The sequence below is a fragment of the Trichechus manatus genome, unplaced genomic scaffold (genome assembly GCF_000243295.1).
Source record: "Trichechus manatus latirostris isolate Lorelei unplaced genomic scaffold, TriManLat1.0 scaffold00122, whole genome shotgun sequence".
Lineage (NCBI taxonomy): Eukaryota > Metazoa > Chordata > Mammalia > Sirenia > Trichechidae > Trichechus > Trichechus manatus.
The window spans coordinates 5239750-5265016 of NW_004444058.1; the positions used below are offsets into that span (position 1 = coordinate 5239750).

At 53.3% G+C, this 25267-nt stretch overlaps 2 protein-coding genes and 1 non-coding gene across 4 annotated transcripts; all 3 read right to left on the bottom strand.

The window, feature by feature from the left end:
- Nucleotides 1-3041: 3041 nt before the first annotated feature.
- Nucleotides 3042-15624, bottom strand: SLC5A5 (solute carrier family 5 member 5). Its single transcript, XM_004384504.1, has 15 exons — nucleotides 15268-15624; nucleotides 14121-14186; nucleotides 13815-13866; nucleotides 13535-13602; nucleotides 12287-12441; nucleotides 11679-11819; nucleotides 11466-11595; nucleotides 10853-10941; nucleotides 9848-9960; nucleotides 9705-9775; nucleotides 9139-9225; nucleotides 8867-9060; nucleotides 5597-5721; nucleotides 4862-4977; nucleotides 3042-3206 (listed from the first exon to the last, which is right to left on the bottom strand). Exons 1-15 carry the CDS (start codon nucleotides 15622-15624, stop codon nucleotides 3042-3044), a joined length of 1929 nt encoding a protein of 642 aa, XP_004384561.1.
- Nucleotides 15625-21585: 5961 nt separating this feature from the next.
- Nucleotides 21586-24803, bottom strand: RPL18A (ribosomal protein L18a). Of its 2 annotated transcripts, none has more exons than XM_004384396.2 (5): nucleotides 24699-24803; nucleotides 23214-23393; nucleotides 22528-22657; nucleotides 21881-21990; nucleotides 21586-21730 (listed from the first exon to the last, which is right to left on the bottom strand). In XM_004384396.2, exons 1-5 carry the CDS (start codon nucleotides 24714-24716, stop codon nucleotides 21638-21640), a joined length of 531 nt encoding a protein of 176 aa, XP_004384453.1. In that variant the 5' UTR covers nucleotides 24717-24803; the 3' UTR covers nucleotides 21586-21637. The 2 variants fall into 2 exon arrangements, with proteins under 2 accessions (XP_004384453.1, XP_023594519.1); XM_023738751.1 differs by lacking the exon at nucleotides 24699-24803 and adding an exon at nucleotides 24009-24549.
- On the bottom strand, nucleotides 22076-22207 carry LOC111822054 (small nucleolar RNA SNORA68). The gene has a single exon (XR_002825331.1). It is a non-coding gene; the product is annotated as a small nucleolar RNA SNORA68 (small nucleolar RNA).
- Nucleotides 24804-25267: the final 464 nt, after the last annotated feature.

Here is a 25267-nt window from a genome sequence, read left to right on the forward strand (position 1 = left end):
AAGAGCCTGGAGAGAGGAGAGACGTCTGACTTATACCTCACAGGGATCAGCTTTGGGGTGATGCTGATTTTGATTCACTCTCTTTCTCCTAACGTCAGATGAAGAGGTCTGATCCCACCACACCATTTTTACACAAACTGAAACCTGTTGCTGTGGAGTTGATTCTGACTCATAGCGACCCTACAGGACAGAGTAGAACTGCCCTACAGGGTTTCCAAGGCTATAATCTTTATGAAAGCAGTTTGCCCCATCTTTCTCCCACAGAGGGGCTGGTGGATTCAAACCACTGAACTTTTTGTTAGCAGTCAAGCACTTTAAACACTGCCCCACCAGGACTCCTTACACATCTACTAGAATGGCTAAAATCCCAAACACTGACAACATCAAGTGCTGATGAGGCTGTGGAGCAACAGGAACTCTCATTCATGGCTGGTAGGAATGCAAGATGGTACAGCCACTTTGGAAGACAGGCCGGCAGTTTCTTACAAAGCCACACGTAGGTTTACCATATGATCCAGCAATCACCCTCCTAGGTATTTACCCAAGTGAGATGAAAATGTGTGTCCACATACAAACCTGCACATGAATGTTTATAGTAGCTTTATTCATAATTGCCCAATGTTGGAAGCAAGCAAGATGTCCTTCAATAGGCGAATCAATAAACTGTGGTATATCCATACAATGGAGTAGTAGTCAGCAATAAAAAAGAATGAGCTATCAAGCCACAAAAAGACATGCAGGAACCTTAAATGCATACTGCTAGGTGAAACAAGCCCATCTGAAAAGGCTACATACCACTTGATTCCAATTCTAGGGCATTCTGGAAAAGGCAAAACTATAGAGACACTGAAAAAAATCAGTGGTTGCCAGGGGTTGCTGGGGGGAAGGGATGACCAAGTGGAGCACCGGGCATTTTTAGGGCTTTGAAACTATTCCATGTGTTATTGTAGTGGTGGACACGGGACATGATGCATTTGTCAAAACCCCCAGGTCTGTCTAACACAAAGTGTGAACCTTCATGAAACTATGGACTTGAGTGAATAATAATGTATTCATATTGGTTCATCAATTGTAGCAAATGTACCACAGAAATTCAAGATGTTAATAATAGGAGAAACTGTGGGGGTGGGCAGTGAGGAGGGGATGGATTCAGGAGCTATGTGTCCAAGAGGGCAGTGAGATACACCCTTGCACTGAAGTAATCACCTGACTTACTCTCTGTGAATACTGAGTTTATTTACTTGCAGGCTGAGGGTCGGGAGTAGGGGCTGTATTAGTCTCCTGTGGCTGCTGTTACAAAGTACCACAAAGTGGATGGCCTACAAGAACGGGAATTTATTGTCTCAATTCCAGAGGCCAGAAGTCTAGATCAGGGTGTTGGCCATGTTGATTCCTTCTGAGACTCTGTGGGACAATCTGTTCCAAGCCTCTCTCTCAGCTTCTGGCGGCTTCTGGCATTCCTTGGCTTACAGCTGCAGCATCACGTGCTGTCTTAGCTACAGCTGCTGTACTAGAAATACCACAAATGGATGGCTTTAAAGAACAGAAATTTATTTTCTCGCAGTTCAGGAGGCTAGAAGTCTGAATTCAGGGCACCGGCTCTAGGGGAAGGCTCTATCTCTGTTGGCTCTGGGGGAATAATCTCTTTCAGTTTCTGTAGACTTCGCATTTCTTGATTTCTTGGCAAACTCCACCTGGCATCTATCTTTCCCTCCATTTGTGTTTGCTTGCCTCTGTGCCTCATCTGCTCTTTTTATATCTCAAAAGTGGTTAGGTTTAAGACACACCCTATACTGATATGACCTCATTAACACAACAAAGAAAACCCTGTTCCCAAGTGGGATCACATCCACAGGTATAGGGGTTAGGATTTCATCACATAATTTTGGGGGACACGATTCAATCCAGAATTGTGTCTCTCTGTGTCTCTTCTCCTCTTATAAGGACATCAGTCGTATAGGATTAGGACCCACTCTACTCCAGTATGACCTCATGTTAACTAACTGATAATATCCACGAAGACCTTACTTCCAAGCAAGATCACAGGTACTGCGGGTTAGTCAAATCTTTTAAAGGGACACAATTTAATTCACAACAGAGGGACAGAGATTTGCACTCAGATCTTACTGAGGAGCTCTGAGGCGGCAGCAGGGTAATTTTTCAGAGAGCATGGAACACCAAGCCCCAGCACCCAAGTTCTTGATGACTCAAGTGTGTCACAGGGACAAGAGCGTGCCCCTACCCTGACCCTTTATGCCGCTGATGGGAAAACAGTGGGGCTTTATCATCCTGCAGCCCCGGACCCACCCCTGCCCAGACCCTCTCGCTGTGTGACCTCAGACAATCTCAGCCTCAATTTCATCCTGCCTAAAATAGGTTCAGGGTTTTTGACGGAGGAGATGGCTGAAGTGCCCAGCCTGGATCAGGTTCAAGGAGGAAAGCAAAAAAGTCATCCCCCCTTCCTCCTTCCCTCCTGCTTCCAAGGTTTGAGATGGAGGGGCTTCAGATCACCCAAGGGAGGAAAATGGGGAGGGGGTCAAGGAGGGAGAGACTCTCCATGAGTTCCTGGTGTGTTGCGTGACCCTGGCCAAGTTGCTGCCCCTCCCTGGGCCTCAGTTTCTCTGCCTCTGAAATGGGGTGCAAGGGGTTGGATATGAGAACCTCCCAAATCTTCTCTAAGATCCAGATGTATCCCAGGGAAGAGTTGGGGTCTTTCTGAGACTCTGATGTTGGGCCTGGGGGTTTTCCATGTTGTCCAGAGGAAACCCTAACATGTCTGTGTTCTAAACAAGAGAAACATCTGGCACTGTTTTGAGAGGAGCAGCAGGGGTGCAGCATCTAAGACTAGAGGTGGCTGGAGGCAGGGGCTGGACAAAAGGACCTGGAGGTGGGGTTTCTCCTCTGCTTGCAGGGCAGGGTCTCTCAGACTAATTTGCAGACAATGTGGGTTCAGCCAGTTGGAGGCTAGCCCATTAGCCCCAGCCTGACATTGGCCAATACAGAGATCCCCTCCCTGGCAGTCAGTCCTGCTGGTCCCACCCTCAGAGAGTCGACTCCCGCAGGTCAGGGCCATCATCTTGGCCACTGTGGATGGTGAATGAGCCAGCCACCTCCACCTCTTTCTGCCCCATGCCGAGTAGGCGGTCCTCCTGGATGAGCAGGAAATCAGGGGGCCTCTTGTCTCCGAGGGGTAGTTCCTCGGGACCCTGGGGGGATGGGAGAAGAAAGACCGCATGTCAGCTCATCTCAGATGGGAGCCTGGGAAGGGAGCCAGCCAGGGTTCCATAATACCCCTTTCCAGTCTTTACCCCTCCCAGAAAAATCAGTTGCTGTGGAGTCCACTCTGAGCCATTGAGTCCCCATGTGTATCAGAGTAGACCTGTGCTTCATAGAGTTTTCAATGGCTGACTTTGGATGTAGATTGCCAGGACTTTCTTCCGAGGCACCACTGGGAGGACTCAAACCTCCAACCTTTTGGCGAGCAGCTAACCACATTAACCATTTGCACCAGCCAGGGACTCCCTGTCTCCAAAACCTCTATCCACTTCTTCACCTTGTGCCCATGATGCCTACAAATCCAGGCCATCAACCTTGTATAGGTTGTTGCAGTAACTGCCTCCCTCCTACCTCTCCTTTCTCTGCCTCTCTGCCTGTCTCCTTTCGAGAAAATCAGTGAAATATTTCCCCACAGCAGCTGGAGGGAGCTTTAAAAAGCTTCAACGAAATTCTTTCCCTTCCTAGTCCTCAACTCTCCTCTGCCAAGACTCTTCTGGCCTCAGGGCCTTTGCACCTGCTGTGCCCTCCCTTGGGAATGCCTTCCCCCCTAGATCTCTTGATAGCTGGCTCTTTCTTCTCCTTCAGAGCTCAACATCGTCTCCTCCAACAGGCTGCTGCTGATTTTCCTGACTAACCAGTTGTCGTCAAGTCATTCAACGCTATGAATGTCAGAGTAGAACTGTGCTCCACAGGGTTTTCTTGGCAGTAATCTTTATAGAAGCAGATCACCAGAACTTTCTTCTGCAGTGCCAGTGAGTGGGTTGGAACCAACAACCTTTCACTTAGCCATCGAACACAAACAGTTTTGCCACACAGGAACCTCAATTTATTTTTGGGAAGGCCTAATCTCTAAGGCAGCCTCCCTGGGTGGTGCAAATGAGTAACACATTCAGCTGCTGACTGAAAGGCTGGAGGTTTGAGTCTACCCAAAGGTGCCTCAGAAGAAAGGCCTGGTACTCTACTTCCGAAAAATCAGCCATTGAAAATCCTGTGGAGCGCAGTTCTACTCTGACACACATGGGGTGGCTGTTAGTCAGGGCCGAATAGATGGAAACTATTAACGGGTTATTTTATTTTGAAAGAAGACTTGATATCAATACCCTAAGAGTGGACCAGCTTCACTTGCCATAAACTGCAAGTAACTGTAAAAACAGATATAAGGAAAATAAAAAGTATTAAACTCTGCTCACTCTTTGTTAAGCCAGTTACCATTGAGGCAACTCTGACTCATGGTGACTCCATGTATTACACAATAGAACTGTGCTCCGTAGGGTTTTCTGGGCTGTAACCTTTATGGAAGCAGATATCAAGGCCTTCTGTGGTGCTGCTGGGTGGGTTCAAACCACCAACTGTTAGGTTAATAGCCGAGTGTAAACCATTTGCACCACCCAGGGACCTTTGGGGTAATAAAAAGTATGAAAGACGCATTAGCTCCCAACTGAGTCTTTCAACTGGAGGCAAAGAGAGATGGGAAAAATCCATGACTCCCACCATGTCCCTCCCCTGAGTTATGGCCCTGCGCAGAGCATCCAAAGCCACTTCACTGGCCCTCTCCCCATTCTAGAAACCCGGCCCTGGGACTCACCTTAGCCAAGTTGTCATCCAGAGGGGTCTCTTCCTCTTTGGGGGCCACTGACGCTGTCTGCTTCTTGAGGTCCCACCATAGCAGCCCGGGGCCCACAGCACTGCGCTTGGTGGGGCCTGAGGGTCAAGGAGGAAGGGAGATATTTAATGAAGGGATAGTGGGGGCTAGAAATGGGGCCCTGGTGGGGGACAGGGAAGCCTGGGCTCTGGAGTCTGATGTGTTAAAATATCAGCTCTGATAGCAACCCTGGCAAGACTCTGCCCCTCTCTGAGCTTCAGTTTCCTCATCTGCACAGTGAGAGATTGAAAGATGTCAATGGATGTCCTGGAGGGTCCAATGAGTTGTTCCACTCACAGCTGTGTCCCCAGCACTGAGAACAGTGCCTGGCACAAAGGAGGTGCTGAATAAAGGCTTGGTAACCTAGTGCACACAAGACCTGAGACTCGAGAGGTTGGAGTCAGAAGCTATTTCAGCACCAGGGACAGCACCACCATGGCCCTGACTAGCCACGACCTGGTGTTAGTGTTGGTGGGGGTGGGGTGCCTCTGTTTCTCCCCCTGCAAAATGGGACAAGTGACTGCCATCCCATAGGGCTGTCAGGAGCATTAAGGGCCCAGATGTGTCCATCACAGAGTGGGCACTTGGCCAATGGAGTGTCCTTTCTCCCCTTCCTGCTGACCTTGAGGCAGAGGGATGAATGGGGTGACCTGTGAGGAGGTCGCCCACTGTGCTCACCGGTCAGATAGCTGATCAGGGCTCCACACAGCACGGAGCTCAGCGTGCCCAGGGTGCCGTAGTATAGGTAGGAGATGGCATAGAAGCTGTCGGCCAAGGCAGGTTGGTCGGGGTCCATCCTGGAGCTGGGAGTGGGAGACATGGGCAATAGCCCTCCTCCTTCACCCCTTCCGTATCCAAAAGCCATCCCCAACTCATCCACTTCCTCCTGTCTCCACAGACTTAGCCTAGTGAGCCCTCCATCAGCGCCTGCTAGGTTGGGTGCGGTAGCCTGTCTCCCTCCTCTCCATTCCCTGGGTGTTCTCCACATGCAGCCAGAGGGAGCCTTCCTAAAATGTAGCTCAGATCACCTCCTGCCCCTTCTTATCACCCTCCATGGCTCCCCATTGCCCTCAGAATCAAACCAAATTAAACGCTTAGAAGAAAACAAAGGTGTGAATCTTCATGACCTTGAGTTAGGCAATCATTTCTTGGATATGACACCAGAAGCACAGTGACCAAAGAAAAAATAAAGCAGACTTCATCAAAATTAAAAACTTTTATATACCAAAGGACATTATCAACTACAGAAGAATCTCAAGAAAAGGGGAAAAATGCAGACCAGATTTCAAATTCTCATGGAATCCAAGCTTTCTGGAGCCATGGAGGCTGGATGAACCCCTAAGACTATTGCCCTGAGATAATCTTTAAACTTTAAACCAAAAATATCCCCTGAAGTCTTCTTAAAACCAAACTATAGTTTAGCTTAACTAGTAAAGAATGCTGGCCTTAATTAGAAAGGAAATATAGGGAGCAGTCAGTTTATGTTAATGGGGGAGGAACAACTCAGAAAAGGATGGTGAGAATGGTTGCACAACTCAAAGTATATAATCAATGTCACTGAACTGTACATGTAGAAACTGTTGAATTGGTGTATGTTCCGGTGCATATATTCTCAACAACAACAAAAAATAAAATAAAATAAATTATTTTTTAAAAATGGGCAAAACACTTGAACAGACATTTTACAAAGGAAGATATATAGATGCCCAATAACCAAAACCAAACCCATTGCCATCGAGTGGATTCTGACTCATAGTGGCCCTAAACATATGAAAAACATTAAACATCCTTAGACATCAAGGAAATGAACATTAAAAGCACTGTGAGAAATCACCACATACCCATCAGAATGGCTAAAATTAAAAAGACCAGTGACAATATTGGTTAGGATCTAAAGCAAACAGAACTCTCTTACACTTCTAATTGAAATGTAAAATGGTACAATCGCTTTGGAAGATTTGGCAATTTCCTAGAAAGTTTGGCAATTTCCTAGAAAGTTAAATATATACCAACCCATTAACTCTGCTATTCCATCCTAAATACTTTACTTAAGAGAAATGAAAACATGTCCACAAAAATACTTGTGCGAGGATGTTCATAACAACCTTCTTTAAAATAACTAAAAACTAGAAACAACCAAATGTCCATCAACTGGAGACTGAATAAATACATTTCGATATATTCATACCATGGAATAGAAAGGAATGAATTATGGATACATGCAACAAGATTAATGAAGCTCACAGACATAATGCTGAGTAAAAGAAGCCTAGCACAAAAGAGTGCATATCTGATGGCTCCATGTATATGAAATTCTAGAACTGGCAAAACTAATCCATAGTGAAAAAAAAATCAGAACTGTGGTTGCCTAGAGGGTGGAGAGTGGAAGAAGAACTGACTGGGAAAAGACAGGAAGACACTTTCTGGGGTGATGTAAATGTTCTATATCTTCATTGTGATATGGGTCACAGAGATGTACCCATTTTCAAAGCTGAACAGTTAATATTTGGACATTTTAATATATGCAAATTTTAACCTTAAAAAATAATCAAGTGGCAGATGCAGAGTGGGTGGAGGTTAGCTTAAACAAAGTGGTAGAATGTTGATTATTGTCAAACCCGAGTGATAGGTAAAAGGATATTCATTATACTACTGTTTACTTTATAAATGTTTGAAATTTTCCACAATAAAAAGTTTTTTTAACTCAAAAAAAAAAAAAAAGGATACCATCAACAGAGTGAAAAGACAACCCACAGGATAGGAGAATATATTTGTCAATCATATATCTGATAGGAATCTACCCAGAATATATAAAGAACTCTTACAATTCAACAACAAGAAGACTAATAGCCCAATTTAAAAATGTGCAGAGAATTTGAAATAGACAAGTCTCCAAAGAAGATAAGCAAATGGTCAACAAGCTCCTGAAAAGATGATCGACATCAGTAGACATCAGGGAGATGCAAACCAAAACCACATTAAGATACCACTTCATACCCACCTGGATGGCTAGAATCAAAATGACAATAACAAGTGTTGGCAAGGATATGGGGAAGTTGAAACCCTTGTGCATGGTTGGTGGGAATGTAAAATGGTGCAGCTGCTGTGGAAAACAGTTTGGTGGTTTCTTAAAAAGTTAAACAAAATTACCATATGACCCAGCAATTCCATTCCTAGATATATACCCAAGAGAAATGAAAACATATGTTCACATAAAAGCTAATACATAAATGTTCATAACAGCATTATTTACCATAGCCCAAAAGGTAGAAACAACCCAAATGTCCATCAGCAGATGAACGGATAAACACAATGTGGTCCATCCATGCAGTGGAATATTATTCAGCCATAAAAAGGAATGATGTTCTGATACATGCTACGGTATGGATGAACGTGGAAAACATCATGCTGAGTGAGAGAAGCCAGACACAAAAGGCCACATAGTGTCTGATTCCATTTATATGAAATGTCCAGAACAGGCAAATCCACAGAGACAGAAGCAGACTAGTAGTTGCAGGAGCCGAAGGGAGTGGCATTGAGAGTGACTGCTAATGGGTGTGGGGTTTCCTTTGGGGTGATGAAAATGTTCTTGAGTTAGATAGTGATTATGGCACAAACTTGTGAAAAAACCACTGAGTTGTACACTTTCAAATGGTTAATTTTATGGTATGTGAATTATATCTCAATTTTAAAAAATAAAATAAAACCACGTTCCTCCAGCTGGATCTCCGCTCCTATTCTCCCCTCATCCCATTAAATCTACCCCAACATCACTGTAGCTGGTATCCAAACTTAATCCTGCCTTCAGCTTTGAACTTGCTGTTCCCTCTGCCAGAAGTGCCCTTCCCTCACCTCGTCCCAAGTTACACTCCTCATTCAAGGCTCAGTTAACGGCCCGCCCTGACCACACCCTCTCAGGCCACGCCCCAGCCCCACCAGCCGGCTCACCTGGGCGCCCCGCTGGAGGCGTTAGAGGCGAGCAACCGACCCAGGAGGCCAGAGGCGTTGGCTGGCGACGCCGCGCACCCTGCGGCCGAGGTGGGCAGGACCCCCATGCTCTGCTCGCTGGGCGGGTACAGAGTGGCACCCACGGCTACCCACAGTGAGAGCGCCGCGCCCGCGCCAAGCCCGGAGAAGGCTCCCTAGAGGCGGGGCTGGCTTCAGGGCGGGGTTTGTCCAGCCACGCCCCCCAGTCCCTCTCTGAGCGCCCCCCTACTCACGGCCGTGTTGCAGGCCGGGAGAAACATTCCCAGGATGAAGAGCCCCAGCAGGGGGCCGCTGATGACGCCCATGACAGTGAACGAACCCTGGGTATGGGGGGAAAACGTGACTGAGGAATTCACTGTGGGGCTTGGGTGCCCCAAGAGGCGCCTCCGTGCCTCAGTTTCTCTACGAGAAGGGGGTCACCCTGTTCCTGCCTCTCTCCCCTGGTTTGGAGGCAAAGATGCTGATTTTGCGTCGTGATCTGAGCACAAATGACGGTCTTGATATTAATAATAATAATGACCAGTTCCCATGTCCCAAGTGCCTACTCTAATCCTCACGTTGTTTCCTGCACAAGCAGTTAATTTCCCATCAAATCCTCCAAGTGCTGATGAGGCCAAGGCAGTCCCACCCCCGAGCCACTGCAGAGCCCTTCCTGCCCGCCCCCTGCCCTCCGCCCCCACCTCCCCCCCAGCCCAGTGAGTGTCAATACCAACGCGTGTGACACCCTCTGAGCCTCAGTTTCATGGGGACAAAGCCCCCACGCCGCAGGGAGAGCCGGGCGGGGAGGGGCGGGGCTCACCTGGAGGACGCCACCTCCCAGCAGCGAGGACAGAGCTGCCACGGTCAGACAGGACAAGCCATAGATGAGAGCTGTGGGAGACGGATGGGGCGGTCAAGGGGGAGATGCTGCCCCCGGCCCCCACCCGGGTCCCCCTAACTCACAGAGCCCCTTGGAGATGATCACGAGCCTCTGGGGCGCCAGGTTCGGCAGCCGCGGCTTAATGAGGTCCTCGACCGTGACGGCGGCCATGGCGTTGATGCTGGTGGACGCCGTACTGGGACGGGCAGGTGGGGGTCAGGTCACATCTGGGGACTGGCCACACCCACTCCTGGGTCCACCTGCTCCTGGCGCCCCCACCCACATGCACCATCTGGCCTACCAGACCCCCTCCAACCCGAGGGCAGAGGCGAGGGTGAGTGAGTCCCCAGGACAGATGTCCAAACCCCCGCCCCAAGACCTTAGATGCCCCTATTGCCGCCGCTGCCGCCGCCGCTGCGGCTGGGAGCAGGGGCCAAGGATTCTCGCGCAAGGAGGACGAGCGAGAGCGATTTCTCATTTCAGGGCAATAAGGAGGCGCAGGGAAGGGCAGAGAGGTGCTACACGGGACCCAGGTCACAGTTGGGGCCTCTCCAAGGAGGGAGCGCCAGCGTCGTGGAGGATTTGAAACCTCTGCAGGGTGGGGGCTGAGGGCAGGGTGGGAGCTGTTTGGTCACGCCTTTACACCAGGATTTAGAAGAGCAATACCTGCCAGGTAGTAGGTGCTAAATAAACATTGGTTGGAAGGAGGGAAGAGAGGGAGAGAGGGAGGGAAGGGAAGGAAAGAAGGAAGGAAGGAAAAGAAGGAAGGGAAGGAGGGAGAGGGAGGGAGGAAGGAAGAAAGAAAGGAAAGAAGAAAGGGGGGAAGGAGGGAGGGAGAAAGAAAAGAAGGGAGGGAGGGGAGTCATTTGTGGCCCTGCCAGGTGATAAGGAGGCAAAGCTCCCAGGGCCAGGGTCCACGTGCTCAAGTTTACCCAGCCAGAGCCCACCTGAGCTGACCGCTGAGAAAAGATCAGGAAATGTTACCGGTGGGCATGCCCAGAACATTCCATCCCCTGATGGGCTACAGTGGGGGCAAGGAGACCCCAAGGGACGTGGACATGGCCAGGCAAGCAGATGGGGCAGCTCACCTGAGTGTGCCACTGTAGGCGCAGGCCAGGAAGAGGCCCGGGATGCCAGGCAGGTCGTCAAAGATGTCCAACACCAGCAGGGGCATGTACTGGGGGGAGTCAGGGGCCAGGCTCTAGAACAGCCACTCCTCAAGGGTGGGGTTCTGTATAACCTGACCTCAGGGGGGTCACTTCCTCTCCCCCCCAGCCTCAGTTTCCTCCTCTGCAAAGTGGGTCATGACAGCTTGACTCATCAGCTCTTGGAGTATTTGATGGGAAGCTAACTGCTTGTGCAGAGAACAGCATGAGGAACAGAGTAGGCACTCGGGACATGGGAGATAGTCATTATTATTAATACCAACACTTTGTGCCCAGACTACAGCCCATCTCCTCCTTGCCCTCCCCCAGGGGGCCTCTCTGACTCCAGATCTGAACATGCGCCACCCCTGCTTATAACCAACCGGGGCTCTTCAATGCCTCTCAGCCTCATCGTCCCTACTCCTCCCAGATCTTCCTCCAAGCCAAGCTCTTTCCTGCCTCTGGACCTCTGCACAGGCTGTTCCTTCTACTAAGAATGCCTTTCCACCCCACCCCCAAGGCTCAGAGAAAGGGTACACAACCAGGCAGGGCTCACCTGGTCAGCGGCAGAGATGCGACCAGCGAGGAGAGGGTCACAGTCGCTGTAAAGTGTGAACATGATGATGCCACAGCCAACAGCGCTCCCCACAATCAGGAACAGGCCCAGCTGGTTGATGAGGATGGCCCTGGGGGAGGGGCAATCTCAGCTGGAGGGCGTAAGGGTTGCCATCTCCCAGAAGACCCCACCCTGCCCCTCCTGAACACTCACAGCTTAGCCTGCCTCTCTGTGCGGCAGGCCACATAGCGCTGCACCTGCGCCTGGTTCACGCCGTACATGGAGAGCCATACCAACGTGCCACCCACCACAAAAGTCCAGAATGTGTAGCGGCTCCGTGGGTCAGGGTTAAAGCTGGAGCAGGGAAGGCATGTCATGTGGGGCCACACTGACCTCACCCTCCTGAAGGTCCCAGTGGCCATTCCAGGCTTTATGGGTGTTCAGGGGTCATTTGGGGTGGGTTTTGAAGGGTGAGTAGATGTTCACCAGATTGAAAATTCATTTATTTGTTCATGGAGTCATTCTTGTATGCATTCAAAACCATTCTTTCTGTACCCAGCTGGGACCTCAAAGAGGCTTCAACTTCCAGCCTGGGCAAAGAACGAAGGGGAGCAGAGGTGGACACAGACCGCCCCCCAGCCTGGTGGGGGTCAAGGCTAGGGCAGATGGAGGCTGGGGGAGCTTAGAGAGGAGAAGCCATTGTTCTGTCTGAGGGTCAGAGAGGGCTTCCCAGAGGAGAGAGCATCTGCTGGCTTCCCCCAGGGCACAAAGGGATGCCAGCTCCATCCCTTTGTGGCGTCCCCCTCCACATTGTCACTCACTCCATCAGGTTGACCCGGGAGTGGTTCTGGGCAAGCTCAAACACTCGCTGAAGCCCGCCCATGAGCATAGTGCCGCGGGCCAGGACCACCCCGAAGCCCATAAGCATCACCAGAACTTGGAACACATCAGTCCAGACCACAGCCTTCATGCCGCCCTGCGAAATGGGGCAGAGACAAGGGGAGAAGGTCAGATGGGGCATTTGGCTGGGGCCAACTGGGCCTGGCCTCCAGCGGTGGCTGGGACCAATGCTCCGCTCTGCCTCAGTTTCCGCATCTGTAAAATGGAGCTAATAATAGTACCACCCTCGTAGTGAGTGGTGTGAAGATTAAATAAGTAAGTGAAAAATACTTGAAACAGAACCTGGCACATTCAAGTGCTTTTTGAGTGATTGTTGCCATTATTATTATTACTATTATTATTATTGCTACTACTACTATTGCTACTATTATTAGCTGTTGTTTTTTTTCTCATCCAGACTCCATGCTTTTGTCTTCTGAAGGGAAAAAAAAAAAAAAAAAAAACAGTTGCCCTCAAGTCAATTTCAACTTACGAAAACCCCATGTGTGTCAAACTAGAACTGTGCTCCACAGGGTTTTCAAGGCTGTGATCTTTCAGAAGTAGATCGCCAGGCCTTTCTTCTGAGGCACCTCTGGGTAGATTCAAGCTGCCGACCTTTCGGTTAGCAGGGGAGCTATTAATCATTTTCGCCACCCAGGGACTCCCTTCCCAAGGCAGCCCCTAGATTTTCCTATGGAGAAGCCTCTCCTCCCCTCACAGTCCATTTAGGTGAGGCTGGCCCAGCCCCAGCTCCAGGAATGGCCAATCAGAGCATCCTAGCCCCTTAAACTGCCTTGAATAGCTCAACCTGGACACAAGGGAACCAGCCAAACAGAGCCCTCCCTGGGACTTTAGGCAGCCCCATCCTGAAACAGAAGCTCACTTTCTCACCAGAAGGGATGGAAGGAAGCCTAAAGCTGATGGAGCCCCAGAGACAGGAGAAGGATCCAGAGGAGCCCCTGGATCCAGCCATGCCTGAAGCCAGTTATCCCTGGACTCAGCAATAACACAGGGCCATAGAGAAGCCTTTCAGATCTCATTATACAGATGAGGAAACTGAGGTCCAGCTGGGACATGGGCTTCTCTGGGTAGCAAGGAGATAGGGGTTAGGCAGCCCACTCGGGGTCTCCTCCCACTCAGAGACCCTGCAGACCTTAGTAGGGGTGGGGTGGGTTCACGGGGCCACTCACCACAGTCGTGTAGAAGGTGCAGATGACGCCGGTGGACAGGAGTGACGCCCAAATATCCAGCCCCGTCACTGTGCCGGGAGACCCCTACATTAGGCTGCATTGTGACTCCCCTTGGGCGCTCCTTTCTCCAGGAGAATTCTTCCCTCTTTACCCTTTCCCAGAGTCGCGCTGGGCGCCCCTGCAGCCCCTTCACCTCCTCCCTCCTTAAGTCCAGCCGCAAAGCCTTTAACTCCTTTGTGTCGGCCCTCCTGACCCCCTCTCCTTGTCCCCAGAACCAAACCTTGGTTAAGGATGAGCGCCGGGGCGTAGATCACGATGCCAGTGTACAGCAGCTGCAGTTAGCGGGCGGGGCTGGTAAGGGGGTTGAGGGGGGCGTCCCGCGTGGAGGGGCGAGGAGGGGGGCCCGGGCGAATGGGGAAGGCTTGCGGGGTGGGGACCAGGCATTGCAGGCTGGGGCCAGGCCGGGCTGTAGGCGGGGCCTACGGGGCAGGGCTGGGGCTGTGTAGGATGCGGGCAGGTTCAGGTCTGGCTGTGGTCTGGGCCAAGGAAGGTGGGGCGGGGAGAGGACAGGGCCAGGGCCGCTCACGGTGGCCGCTAGGTACTGGACTGTCCCGCAGAGCCGTACTGCACGGCAGAAGCGCAGCTCCAGGTACTGCAAGAAGGAGCCGAGCGCTCGTGATCACATAGACCGGCCCTGTCCGGGGACCTGAGGCCTCCCAGAACCCTCGTTCGCCACCTTGGTCTCTGCCCACTGGAAGCCAACTGCGCTCGCCTCAGCTGCAGGCGGTGGCCCCCATCACGCGCACACACCGACCTGTCTGCACACACTTGTGCATACGCGCCATCCCCGCATCTGTGTACACAGCGTGGGCGCAGGAGGACCGGTCACCCGTGCGCACACGGTCCCCACTCGCGTCTGACCCGCCCGGACTTCTCCGGCGCCTCCACTCTGTGTACACTGACGGGTCTGCAGGCGCCCCATACAGACAGTGTCCGTGGCCAACGGTTATTGGGCGCCTACTGTATACACCTCACGATTTTAATCGTTTTACCCCATGCTGTGGAGGAGACCTGTAATTAGCCCTGTTCGGCCATTGAAGCAGGAGCCCTCGGGGCAGTGGTTAAGCGCTGGGCTGCTAACTGGAAGGTCCACCAGCCGCTCCTTGGGAGAAAGACGTGGCAATCTGCTTCCGCCATGATTTACAGCCTAGGAAACTCTATGGGGCAGTTCTACTCTGTCCTATAGGGTTGCTATGCGTAGTAGGAATTCGACTTGACAGCAATTGGTTTGCTTTTTTTGGGGGGGGGGGTTGGACTATTGGAGAAACCCAAGATGGTGACTCCCAGTCGGAATCGACTGGACGGCAACGGGGTTTAAGACGGTGAAGTCGAGTGTCGAATCCCCAACAGTGGTTGCCCTGCCGGCGCGCACTCCTGCGGACGCACACTCGAGAGCAGGGGGTGCAGCTGTGTACCCGCCGCCAAGCGTGCCCCACTCCTGGCCGCGCCTGGCTCCGCCCTGCCTGGGAACTAGGCCACCCGCAGCTCTTCCTCATTTCTGCCCCTCGCCCCACTGCCTCGGGCTGCTTCCCAGAACGCTCCCACCTGTCAGCCTCGAACCCCCTCATTAAAGTTCCTAGGAGCCGCCGACTTCAGAGCAGCGCTTCGAAGCCCTGGGGCCTCCCGACTCCGCGTTTCCCGCCAGGCAGCGTCTGCCCCCACCCCTGCCCTACCTGGTAGGTGCTGGTGAGGCCCAGGCGGTAGAAGACCGGCAGGAAGAGCGTGGCGGTGAGCAGCGAGTTGAGCACCTGGCCCAGGCACATCCACAGGAACTTGAGGCCGTAGCGGTAGGCTTCGGCAGGCACGCCCAGCACCTGCACCGCTGACATGAAACTGGCGGCCAGGGACAGACCCACCGGCAGGGCCCCCAGGCGCCGGCCGCCGGTGAAGAAGTCCTCCGCGCTGCGCTGCCCGCCGCGTGCCAGCCCGACCCCCAGCCCGATGCCTGTGGACACCAGCAGCATGAGCGCAAAGACCCCGTAGTCCCAGGCCCCGAAGGTGGTCTGCGCCCCAGCGGTGAAGCCTGCCATCAGTGCTGGCGGGGGCGCCAAGACTCTCTGCGTCCCTGCGCGCGCGTCCCGTGTGCCGCCCTCCACCCCACGCGAGGGAAGCTAGCAACCACCGAACAGGAGGAACCGGCCACAGCGAATCCCCCGCCTGTCGCCGTCTGTCTGATGCGGGGGACGGGGAGGGGCCGGGGCAAGGGATTCCCTGGGCAACGGTCTGTGGGTCCTCGCTGCCGCTGCGTGCTTCCCTGTCCCTCTTCTCGGTCTACGAGTCTGCCTCTGCCTCTGCCGTCTGTCCGTTCCCCCGGAGTCCGACTGCGTCGTGTAGCCGTCTGTCCGGCCGCCCGCTGTCCGGAGCTACAGTTCTAGGTGGCGGTGGGGCTTAAAGGAGGAATCGGCTGCAGCAGGCTGCAGATTTATTGGCGCCCTGGGGTCATCGCAGCTCCACCCCCAAAGCTGAAAGAGACCGCACCCTTTCTTCCCTGGACTAGCGCGGACAGGCCCTGGCGGGCCAAGTGGGCGGTTGTTGGGGGGTGGGGGCAGGGAGGCTCCTAGATGCCCCGCTTGCTGCAGCTAGCATGTGCTCTGACACAGGCTGTTAATATGCCCCACTGACAGGTGGGGAATTTGAGGCTCAGAGCGGGCATGTCACTGGCCCAAGGCTACACAACCGGGAGCAGCGGCTTTAGGATTCACACCCAGGCTTGTCTCCCAGTAGTGCTTGTGTACCTCTAGCTAGGGGGAGCGCATTCTTCCACAGGACTGGGGTTTGCTTTCAGGGCTGAGGAACCCTATAAGGAACAGTTGCCTAGCTTGAGCCCCCACAACCAGCACCTGGACCCACCCTGTTTCTCTAGAGCCCAGATGGAGGACATCCCCAAACCCCACCCTCAGGCTGAGTGGGTGGGTAACACTCTGGGTTCAAGTTTTGGTTCTGGCTACATCCTTGGGGTGTCTGTTTTTCTCTGGGCCACAGTTTCCCATCTGTAAATGAGGATAAAATAGCCCTGCCTCAGCGACTACTAATCGAAAGGTTGGCAGTTCAAACTCACCCAGTGGTGCTGCAGAAGAAAGGCCTGGCAATCTACTTCTATTAAGATTACAGCCAAGAAAACCCTATGGAGCAGTTCTACTCGGAAGCACATGGGGTCACCATGAGTCAGAACTGACTCGATGGCAACAGGTTTGATTTTTTCTTTCCCACAGTAACACCTCGGACCTTTGTAATTCAAAGCTGGCTTGTAGTAAGCACCTCATTCATCATTCTTTCCTTCATTTATTATTTCAGCCAACATGCACGGAGCCAGGCAGGGTAGATGCTGATGGAGGTCACGGGGGGAGGGGGAGGGCAGTATCAAGGGCCGTGAATCTGAATCAGTGGAGACTCCTAACTTCCCCCAGAGGTTGAGTTTGGTGTGTCCCCATCACTCAGAGGCATGGGAAGGGGAAGTTCTTAGCCTGGGGTCACCAGCTAAGGGACCCAGTGCCATCATCTCAGGGCCCTTCCCTGAGGGACCCAGAGGGGGACTCAGGCAGTTGGGATTGGGGACTGTTTGAACCAGAGAAAGGCAGTGGAGACTTGGCCTTTGACCCTGCCCCACCCTTTTAGAGAAAGTGGAAGACCCTTCTGGAAAACTTGGAGGGAAACGGGAGATCCTGGCAGGGATCCCCTGCCTGAAGAGTCATGCAGATGTATGCAAATTGGCCCTGTATCCCCCGGGAGGCTCTCCTCTTGCCAGCTCCGTGTCCCCTCACTGTCCCCCCTTCTGTGGGAGTCTCAACTGAGCCGGATACCTGGGCTGAGAGTCCTGTTCCTTCAGCCTACACATAGATTGAGTGTCTACTGTGTACAGGGCCCCATGCTGGGAGCTGGGGACACAGTGGGACAGGTAGAGCTATTCTGCATGTCAGCTCAGGGCACTGACTTAGCCTGCAGCTGAGTACCCAATTCAGAAGGTAAAGGATGACAACAGTGAGGCCAGGAGAAAGATGGAGGTGAACTGGATGGGGGGGGGGCGAATCTGGAGGGAGGACTCTGGGAGCAGGCCCCTGGAGGCGGTGAGCAGAGACTAGTAGCAGAAGGGTAGCCAAGCATGGAGAGAGCTGGCGGCACGGGGCTCCAGGGAGGGGGAACGGAAGGTGCAAAGGCTCTCAGATGGGTAAAGCTTGTGAGTTTGAAGAAGAGCCAGGAGGCCAGGGTGGCTGAAGCTAACAAATGAAGGGTCAGTGAGGGGGAGGGAGGGGCACAAGGACCTGATTCTAAGGGTGCTGGGAAAACACAGGAGAGTTTGGAGTAGACCAGGGGCCTGAAAAGCCCTTTAGGACAAGAGCTTAGGGGTGGGGAGAAGTGGGCAGATCCAGAACATTCTGGAATTCAATGTGCAGGATGGGGACAGGTGCAGGAAAAATCCTGAAGAAGCAGCCACTGCAGACAGCCTGATTAGAAGGGGCAGAATTGGAGGGTGCCATGGTGTAGTGGATAAGAGCTATGGCTCATAACAAAAAGGTTGGCAGTTTGAATCCACCAGGTGCTCCTTGGAAACTCTATAGGGCAGTTCTACTCTGTCCTATAGGGTTGCTATGAGTTGGAATCCACTCAACAGCAACAGGTTTGGTTTTTTGTTTTTTTTCTTGGTGGCAGTGTCAGGGTGCTGCGTGGGTGAGTGGTGGCACCCTGGAGATACAGCGAGGGTCAGCGGTGGGGGATCGTGAGCTCTGCAGGCTCCACCACTGAACTGTGGGTGGACCTGGTGGTTCATGTGCCACCTGTGGACTAAGAGCTAACACATTCCCCATAGCCAGCATTTGAACCCAGGCCACATGGCTCTGAACTTTAGCCCTCGGCTCAGTAAATGTTGCTCTTGTCTATAAGATTCTACGATTCTAAGTTCTGAAGATCCCAAGACTATTGTTCCCAATTCCATATTTCCCAGATAGTCCCTCTGGTTTCAGATTGGGGTCTCAGTTCTCCACGCTGGAACCCACTGGTCCTGACTCAGGAGTAGAGGTGCAGAGTGAGGCAGGAAGAGGTCGAGGCTCCCAGCCCTGCTCATGCCCAACACCTGGCACCTGGCCATGCCCAAGAACAGGACCTTGGGGCTCTCAGTAGCTGAGAAGGTGGGGAAGGCCTGCTGGGGTGTGCCTTGGGTTCTCGGGTAAATGCCCTGGCTCATCCTTGGGCAGGCAGGGTGAGCCGGGCAGAACTCACTGCCATGGCCCCCAGCCAACAAGAGAGAGGAGTACCACAGAATCAGTGAGCAAGCCCCCCCAGCCACATGGAAATGTTACCTAGAAGAGTCCTCCCACTTCTGTGCCTCTGATCTGGCTGGTCCTGGCACCTAGGAACCCCACCTCCTCAACAGCCAAGGCTTGGCTCAGCAGGCCTTGTTGCCTCCAGCAAGCTCTGAGCAGGGTCTGTGGCTGCTCTTCTCCCTGTGAGGCAGAGCCAGGCTCTCTCTGTCCTGTCAGGCTCCGGAGCTGACCTAGCATAGGTGCCGGTATGAAGTAGGGTTTAAGGTTAAAAGACTGGATCAAAGGCATGGTGGATGGATGGGGATTAGGTAGAAGATGGACAAATGAGTGGTGGATGGATGGAATGAGTCAGTGAATAGACAAATGGGTGGGTGGCTGTATGGATGGGCAGATGATGAGATGGTAAAAGGCTCCAACACTGGATGGAAGGATGGGGAGCTCACAGGGGGTAGAAGGGTTTATAGGCAGATTCATAAAAGGTGGAATTGATGGCAGGGTGGATGGTTTAGGGAGCTAGGGGTTCACTCATCTTTGTTTCAAGTTTTGGTCAATCCCTTGGCCAGCTGGGGCAGAGCCCCTGTACCTGGTTTCAGGCTGTGCTATGTGAATGAAGCCCTGGCAGAGGTCCAAGGCATAGGGAGTGGCCTAAAGTTGGGATGGGGGTGTCCTGGTCCACCTCCCAACTTCCCAGACTCCTTCTGGTGCATCCTACAGGATAAGCCTCCTGGTCTCTCAACCTCTAGCTCACCTGATGCACTTCCAGACCTGTGGGGTCACCACTCCCACTTAACACTAGAAGATACCATGGCTCAGAATGGGCAATGACTTGCCCCAGGCACAGACATCAGGGCCATGGTGCCCCAACGCGAGGTTATCGTGGGTAACAGAGGAGCCCCAGATAATACCCTAAAGAGGACTGGTTTTTCCTTCTCGCTTGTGTTCTAGACATGCAGGGGTAGATGGCTCAAGCTGGGACAGGGATGGGAGGAAGAGAAACACTCCACAGGTGGCTCCACACTCAAGGACCCAGCTCTTTCCAGCTTGTTGCTCTGCCATGGATGGCTTCCATGTGGTCCAAGATGTCTGCTGTTGCACCAGTCATACTCACTTTCCAGCCAGGTATGTATTGGAGGTATCTGCAGGCTTTGTTCTGCATATGTAGAGTTCTTACAAAACAGTAAATTATCAGCAGCCCACTAGAGGAATGAGCTAATGTAAAATAGGGAAACATAAATGTCCATAAACTCAGGAAAAGTTGCTCAGCTTCCTCAAGAAAGATGCAAACCCAAGTTAAAATCAAAAGATGTGATTTTTCACCCATCCAAGTTGATAACCCTGTGTTGGTTATGCTGAAAACAGGGCCTGTCTTTGAATGCAGCTGGGTGATTGGTACACCTGAGGGTTATTTGGCAATGTGAAGACCAGGAGTCGGAGTTTCTCTAGGTTCCACTCGCCCTCTCAAGGCTTAACGAACCTTTCTTGTGTACAGAGCTCAGCGCTCTGTCCAATGGGGACACACGGTCCCTGCCCTCCTACACTCATAGTTTGATAGCAGCAGAAACAAAACCAAGTCATGCCAACAGACGTGAATGCCTTCCGTGATAGGTCAAATGGGGTGACAATCTTGGAATGTTCCAGGTAGAGAGCTCAGCAGGTGCAAAGGATGAAGTAGGAAGGTGTCAGTTGTGCTGGAGGAACAGGTTTATGAGGTTCCAACAAGAATAACCGCTGCCACATGCACACCGGGACTGCCCAGAATGTGGTTTGAAGTGGCCTAATTCTGGCACCCACCCAGGCTGATCTTGTCACCCAGCTCTTCCCCAAGGGTACAGTGGTGGGGAGGTATGACAGGGTCTGTAGGCAGGCAATGTTCTGTCCTGCCCCCCCCACCACTACCTGTACCTCAGTTTCCTCCTGACTTGTGTGATCACTGGAAAGCAAGCCTCAGAAAGCCGGGGCTATCCAAGGTCAGAGAGACCAGAACTCTGAACTAGGCCTCTATGCCCCATCTGTGCTGGCTCAGGCAGGATGGGATTAGTTTGTCCCTGGAATTCTCCGGCCTAAAGTGGTTTCCTGGAGACAAATACCCAAGGTGAGGACCTAGCTGCCTCCTGGGACAGGATTAAGGCAGCCCGAAGGATCCCCAACAGGGGGAGGGTAGTAACTCTCGGCACAGCAAGTTTGTGCCCCTCAGGGGGCCCCTTGTGTCAGCCTGGAGGTTTCTCCAGGTTCTAGGTGAGAGTTCGTAGGGAGGGAGGCCCTGGTTGGGATGGAAGAAAAGGAGTCCATCGGAACCCCACCATCTTGGTTTTCTCCCCCAAGCTATCACCAGCAGAAATGGAGGGAGCTGAAGCCTCTGTTCCATGAGGCAAGAAGGAAAGATTACGGCCTTAGTGTATTCCAAATTACACATCCCCTTACAATCATCACTCAGTCTGGCCCGGGCCCCACCACAGAGAAGCCAGAGTTGGAACCTGGGCAGCCTGACTCCAGGACCCCTACTTGGGGCCCCAGGAGTTGAGGAGGCAGGAAGGAGCTGGCAGGATCCGGCCCTGGATGCCCCCTCTGGGGCGGTGGCTCTGGGCCCCACTGAAGGAGCAGACAGGCGGTTTGCTGGAATGCACAGGAGCTAGAACCGGCAGCATAGCCGAGAGGAGCCCAGGCTCACATCCAACACTGTGCCCTTCTGATTTCTGCACGGCAGGCAAAGAAAACACCATTTGGGCCCCCATCATCAGTCCCCAAGGAGTTTATTGAGCAGACCAGGGTGGGGGAGGGGCTGCAGCTAGAAGAAGGTGTTGGGCCACTTGGTGGTGAAGCGTGGCTTGTGCTGGCGACGGAGGACCCGGTGAGGCAGTGGGAACTTGATCTTGGAGTCCTAGGGGAAGAGGAGGAGCAGGCGAGGTGAGTAGCCAGCGAGAGGCCTCTGAACCTCTTCCAAGGCTACTGAGGTGTGGCTGCCCCCATCAGCCTCTCTAAAGGAACCATCCCCTCCCTCCTCCAGCCCCCAAGGGACCTGGACACTCACGTGGAACTGCTTGACTGCAGGCCTGCGGCACTTGCTGGCTGCAATTTCCTCTACCTTCATGATCTGGATAGAGTGGGCGCGGGCGCGGTGTCTAGCGCCCATGTCGCGGTCTGTGGGGAAAGTTGAACACAAACCTCCCACCTTGTACTGCTCAGTCCCGAGTGACCCCACATGGCCCTGTAGCCCAGCCACCACGGGTGTAGAACCTCCATATTCACTCTGGGGGGCATGAGACGGCCCCACAAAGGCGACAAGGTCCACTTGCTGTGTGCACCACTGTTTAAACCGCTGCTATGAGAAACCGCGGTTCTTGGGTTTAGGTGCGAACAGAAAGGCCTGCTGATGAGCCACACTGGTAGGTACTGGAGAACAGGTACTGGGAACACACAACCTCCAGATGGGAAATGGCACAGGCTCCCAACTGGACAGCGGGCTGAACTGGGCTCTGGGAAGCAGGGCTCGGACAGGGAGCTAAGCAGACCCCAACCCCCTCCCCAACAATCCTCAAGGTCTGCTTGTTGCCAGTTTCCAGAGAAAGGCACAACAGAGGCTTCAAGTGTCCTCTGCAAACCTGCCCCCCAACCCCCTTCCTGATGTCTTCTGTATCTGGCCTGCCCAGGTCTGGGGGAACGAGGTGGGGTGCTTACAACACTGGGTGACAGCGCCTGCGGTGGTCAGGTCCCTGTATTCCCGGTACATGTTGTGGGTCCCACTGCGGGAGTCATAGCGCAGCCAGATGCCGAAGTTCTTCACCCGCAGGGGGGACTTCTCGAATACCTGCCAAGGCAAGGGCTGGGCTGAGAAGAGGCAGCAAGGGGGCCTCTGCCAGGGCCCAGTTCTCAGTGCCTCAGTTTTCCAGTCCCTGCACCATCAGGCAACTAGGAAGCCTGCAACCTAAGGGAAATCTCACAGAAACAGCCCACGGCAGGACCAGGTAGGGCTGCTTCCCCCGTGTGGACCAACAGGGCTGATCCCCAGATAGTTCCCCCTGGTCTGGGCCTGGCCTTACGCACTGAGCCAGTGCCTACACAAGTACCCAGGTGACAGCACCACCCCTTGTGCTTCCTCTTCCTGCATGAACCTCAGGGACCCAGCACCATCTCCTCTGCTTTATAGTTAAGGCCTGGGGAGGATCAACTGCCTCAGCAAAGTGTTGCCCCTTCCAGCCACACCCCTCCTTGGGCTCAAGCTTTGTCACCAGGGGCTGGGCACACCGTCTCATGGAGCATGACCAAGCTCTGTGAACTGTGTAACTTTGCAGGGATGCTGGCTGACCCCCAGGAAGGCAAAGCCGCACCCAGACCCCGCTCTGCTTCACGCCCCACTGCCATACCTGCCCACAGTACACAATCTCCCCCGAAGACTTCTTCATCTTCTTCAGCTGCGACACAAAGTACCAGAAGCGGGACTTGGCGACAACATGGTTGGGGGCGAAGATGCGCATGCGGTAAAGTGGTGGCGTTTTACACTTGGGGTTGGGCAGGCAGCGCCCTACCACTTTGTACTCACGAAGCTGAGGGGAGGAGGGGGCAAGAGATGGGACCAGCACCCAGAGCCCTCAAGGGTGACTGTAGAGACACACCCACCCTTTCCCAACACAGGGTGTCACCCCAGGGCCTCCACGGGGAATTTGGGCTCAAGAGCTCCAGAGAGGATTAACAGAGATGCTGTTACCCCTTTGTCCTGCTTGTCAGCAAGGCTGGGCAGGGCTTTCCGAGCGAGCAACACTACCCTCCTTCCCTTCTTTTTCCTTCAATAACAACTTTTAACATACCAAAAAAAGATACAGAAAAAAGACACAAACAGAAATAAAGATATGCATAGAGCAAGGTCTGGGAGGGGTCCCATGGGAGAGGTCCGAGCATGGGGACTCAGCCTCTCAAGGGGACATGCTGAAGAGGTTCACCCTCATCAACCAGGAAACTCTTCAACATTGCCCTTCCCTTTAGATACATAGCAAAGCTGAGGCCTCCCTGGGTGGCTCAAGTTAGATTAAGTGCTTGACTACTAGCTGAAAGATTTGCAGTTCAAACCTACCCAGAGGAACCTCAGAAGAAAGGGTCATAGCCATAAAAACCCTATGGAGCAGAATTATACTCCACGGCAATTAACAAAAGCTGACACTTACACCCAAAGCCTCCCAGCAGCAATCCTTGTCACACAGTCACTTTGCAGCTCATTGGGCTGACAGCCTCCTCCTCCAACTTCGAGCTACTGTCCTGCCACGCGGAGGCCCAGAGACAGGAAGTGACAATCTGCGCGTTCGGACCAGTTACGCTCCCGGTTTACAGTCAAAGGTGAGAATCTTTTGTCAAATTCAAGCCCAATCCGCGTAAGGCGGCAGAAAGGAGCTACCTCAGTAAATGATCCGCCAGGTTTTTTATTAGTATTAATGAAAGCTGGCCACAAATACCACAAACTCAGCTACTACTTCCAGCTCTGGACCTGACCGGTCGGCCTTGCTGCTCTTCCCAACTATTCCTTCCCCTACGACGTTCGCTTTTCAGGTGGAGAAACTGAGGTTTGGCGGCCGCACGACGTCCTGCAACGTACGCCTCCATGCCGCGCTGACTGTCCCCTCCTCCGGAGTGGGGACCCGACCTTCTCGGACCCCCATCCCCGAGCAGGGCCGGGGCCGCCAACGCGGGCCTCTCCACGCGGCTCCGCCATGTTGGCTTGGCCAAGAGGACGGCAGCGCGCGGGCGCTTAGGACCCAGGAAGCATTGAGCGCACAGACCTGGTCTGCGACGCTTCCCGGAAACCCCGAACCAAGCTGCACCCTGCCCCACGACCCCCGGCCCCGCCGCGGCCAGCTTACCGTGCCCGAGGCCTTCATGCCGATCCCTCAGCGATCGCCGCCACCCGCAAAAAGAAGTGACTGCCCTCGCGCAGACGCTCACCACGGCTTCGCTGCCGGATGTCCCGCCCCCCCGAGGCCGCACTCTCATTGCCTCCTCGGCCCAGCTCTCAACCAGATACGCTACGTCATTGGCTCTAGGTCCATCTATCGCTCACAGGCTTGCCCCTATCAGTAGCAAGACTACACATCCCAGGAGGAAGCGAAGCGATCCCCTCCTGGTCCACTCGGGCGTAATGGAACGCCGGCGCGCGGGGCACGCTGGAAGTTGTAGGCCCTCTAGGGACCTTTCCGGGCTGGCTTGAAGTTCCGCTTCCCCAAGACGCTAATAATGTTAACCGCGCATTTGGGGCCTTGAGACCCGCGTGTTTATGATGAGACCCCGGTGTGTCTCCCCACTCGGAGCCTCTTCTCCCGGGAAGTGTCCCAGGGAGGTCCCGAGCCATGGACCTGAGAGTCCTCATCTGTAAAAAGGGATAACATTAGTATCTTTCTCTTAGACATCTTTCAAGAACTAAAAGAGAAAACCC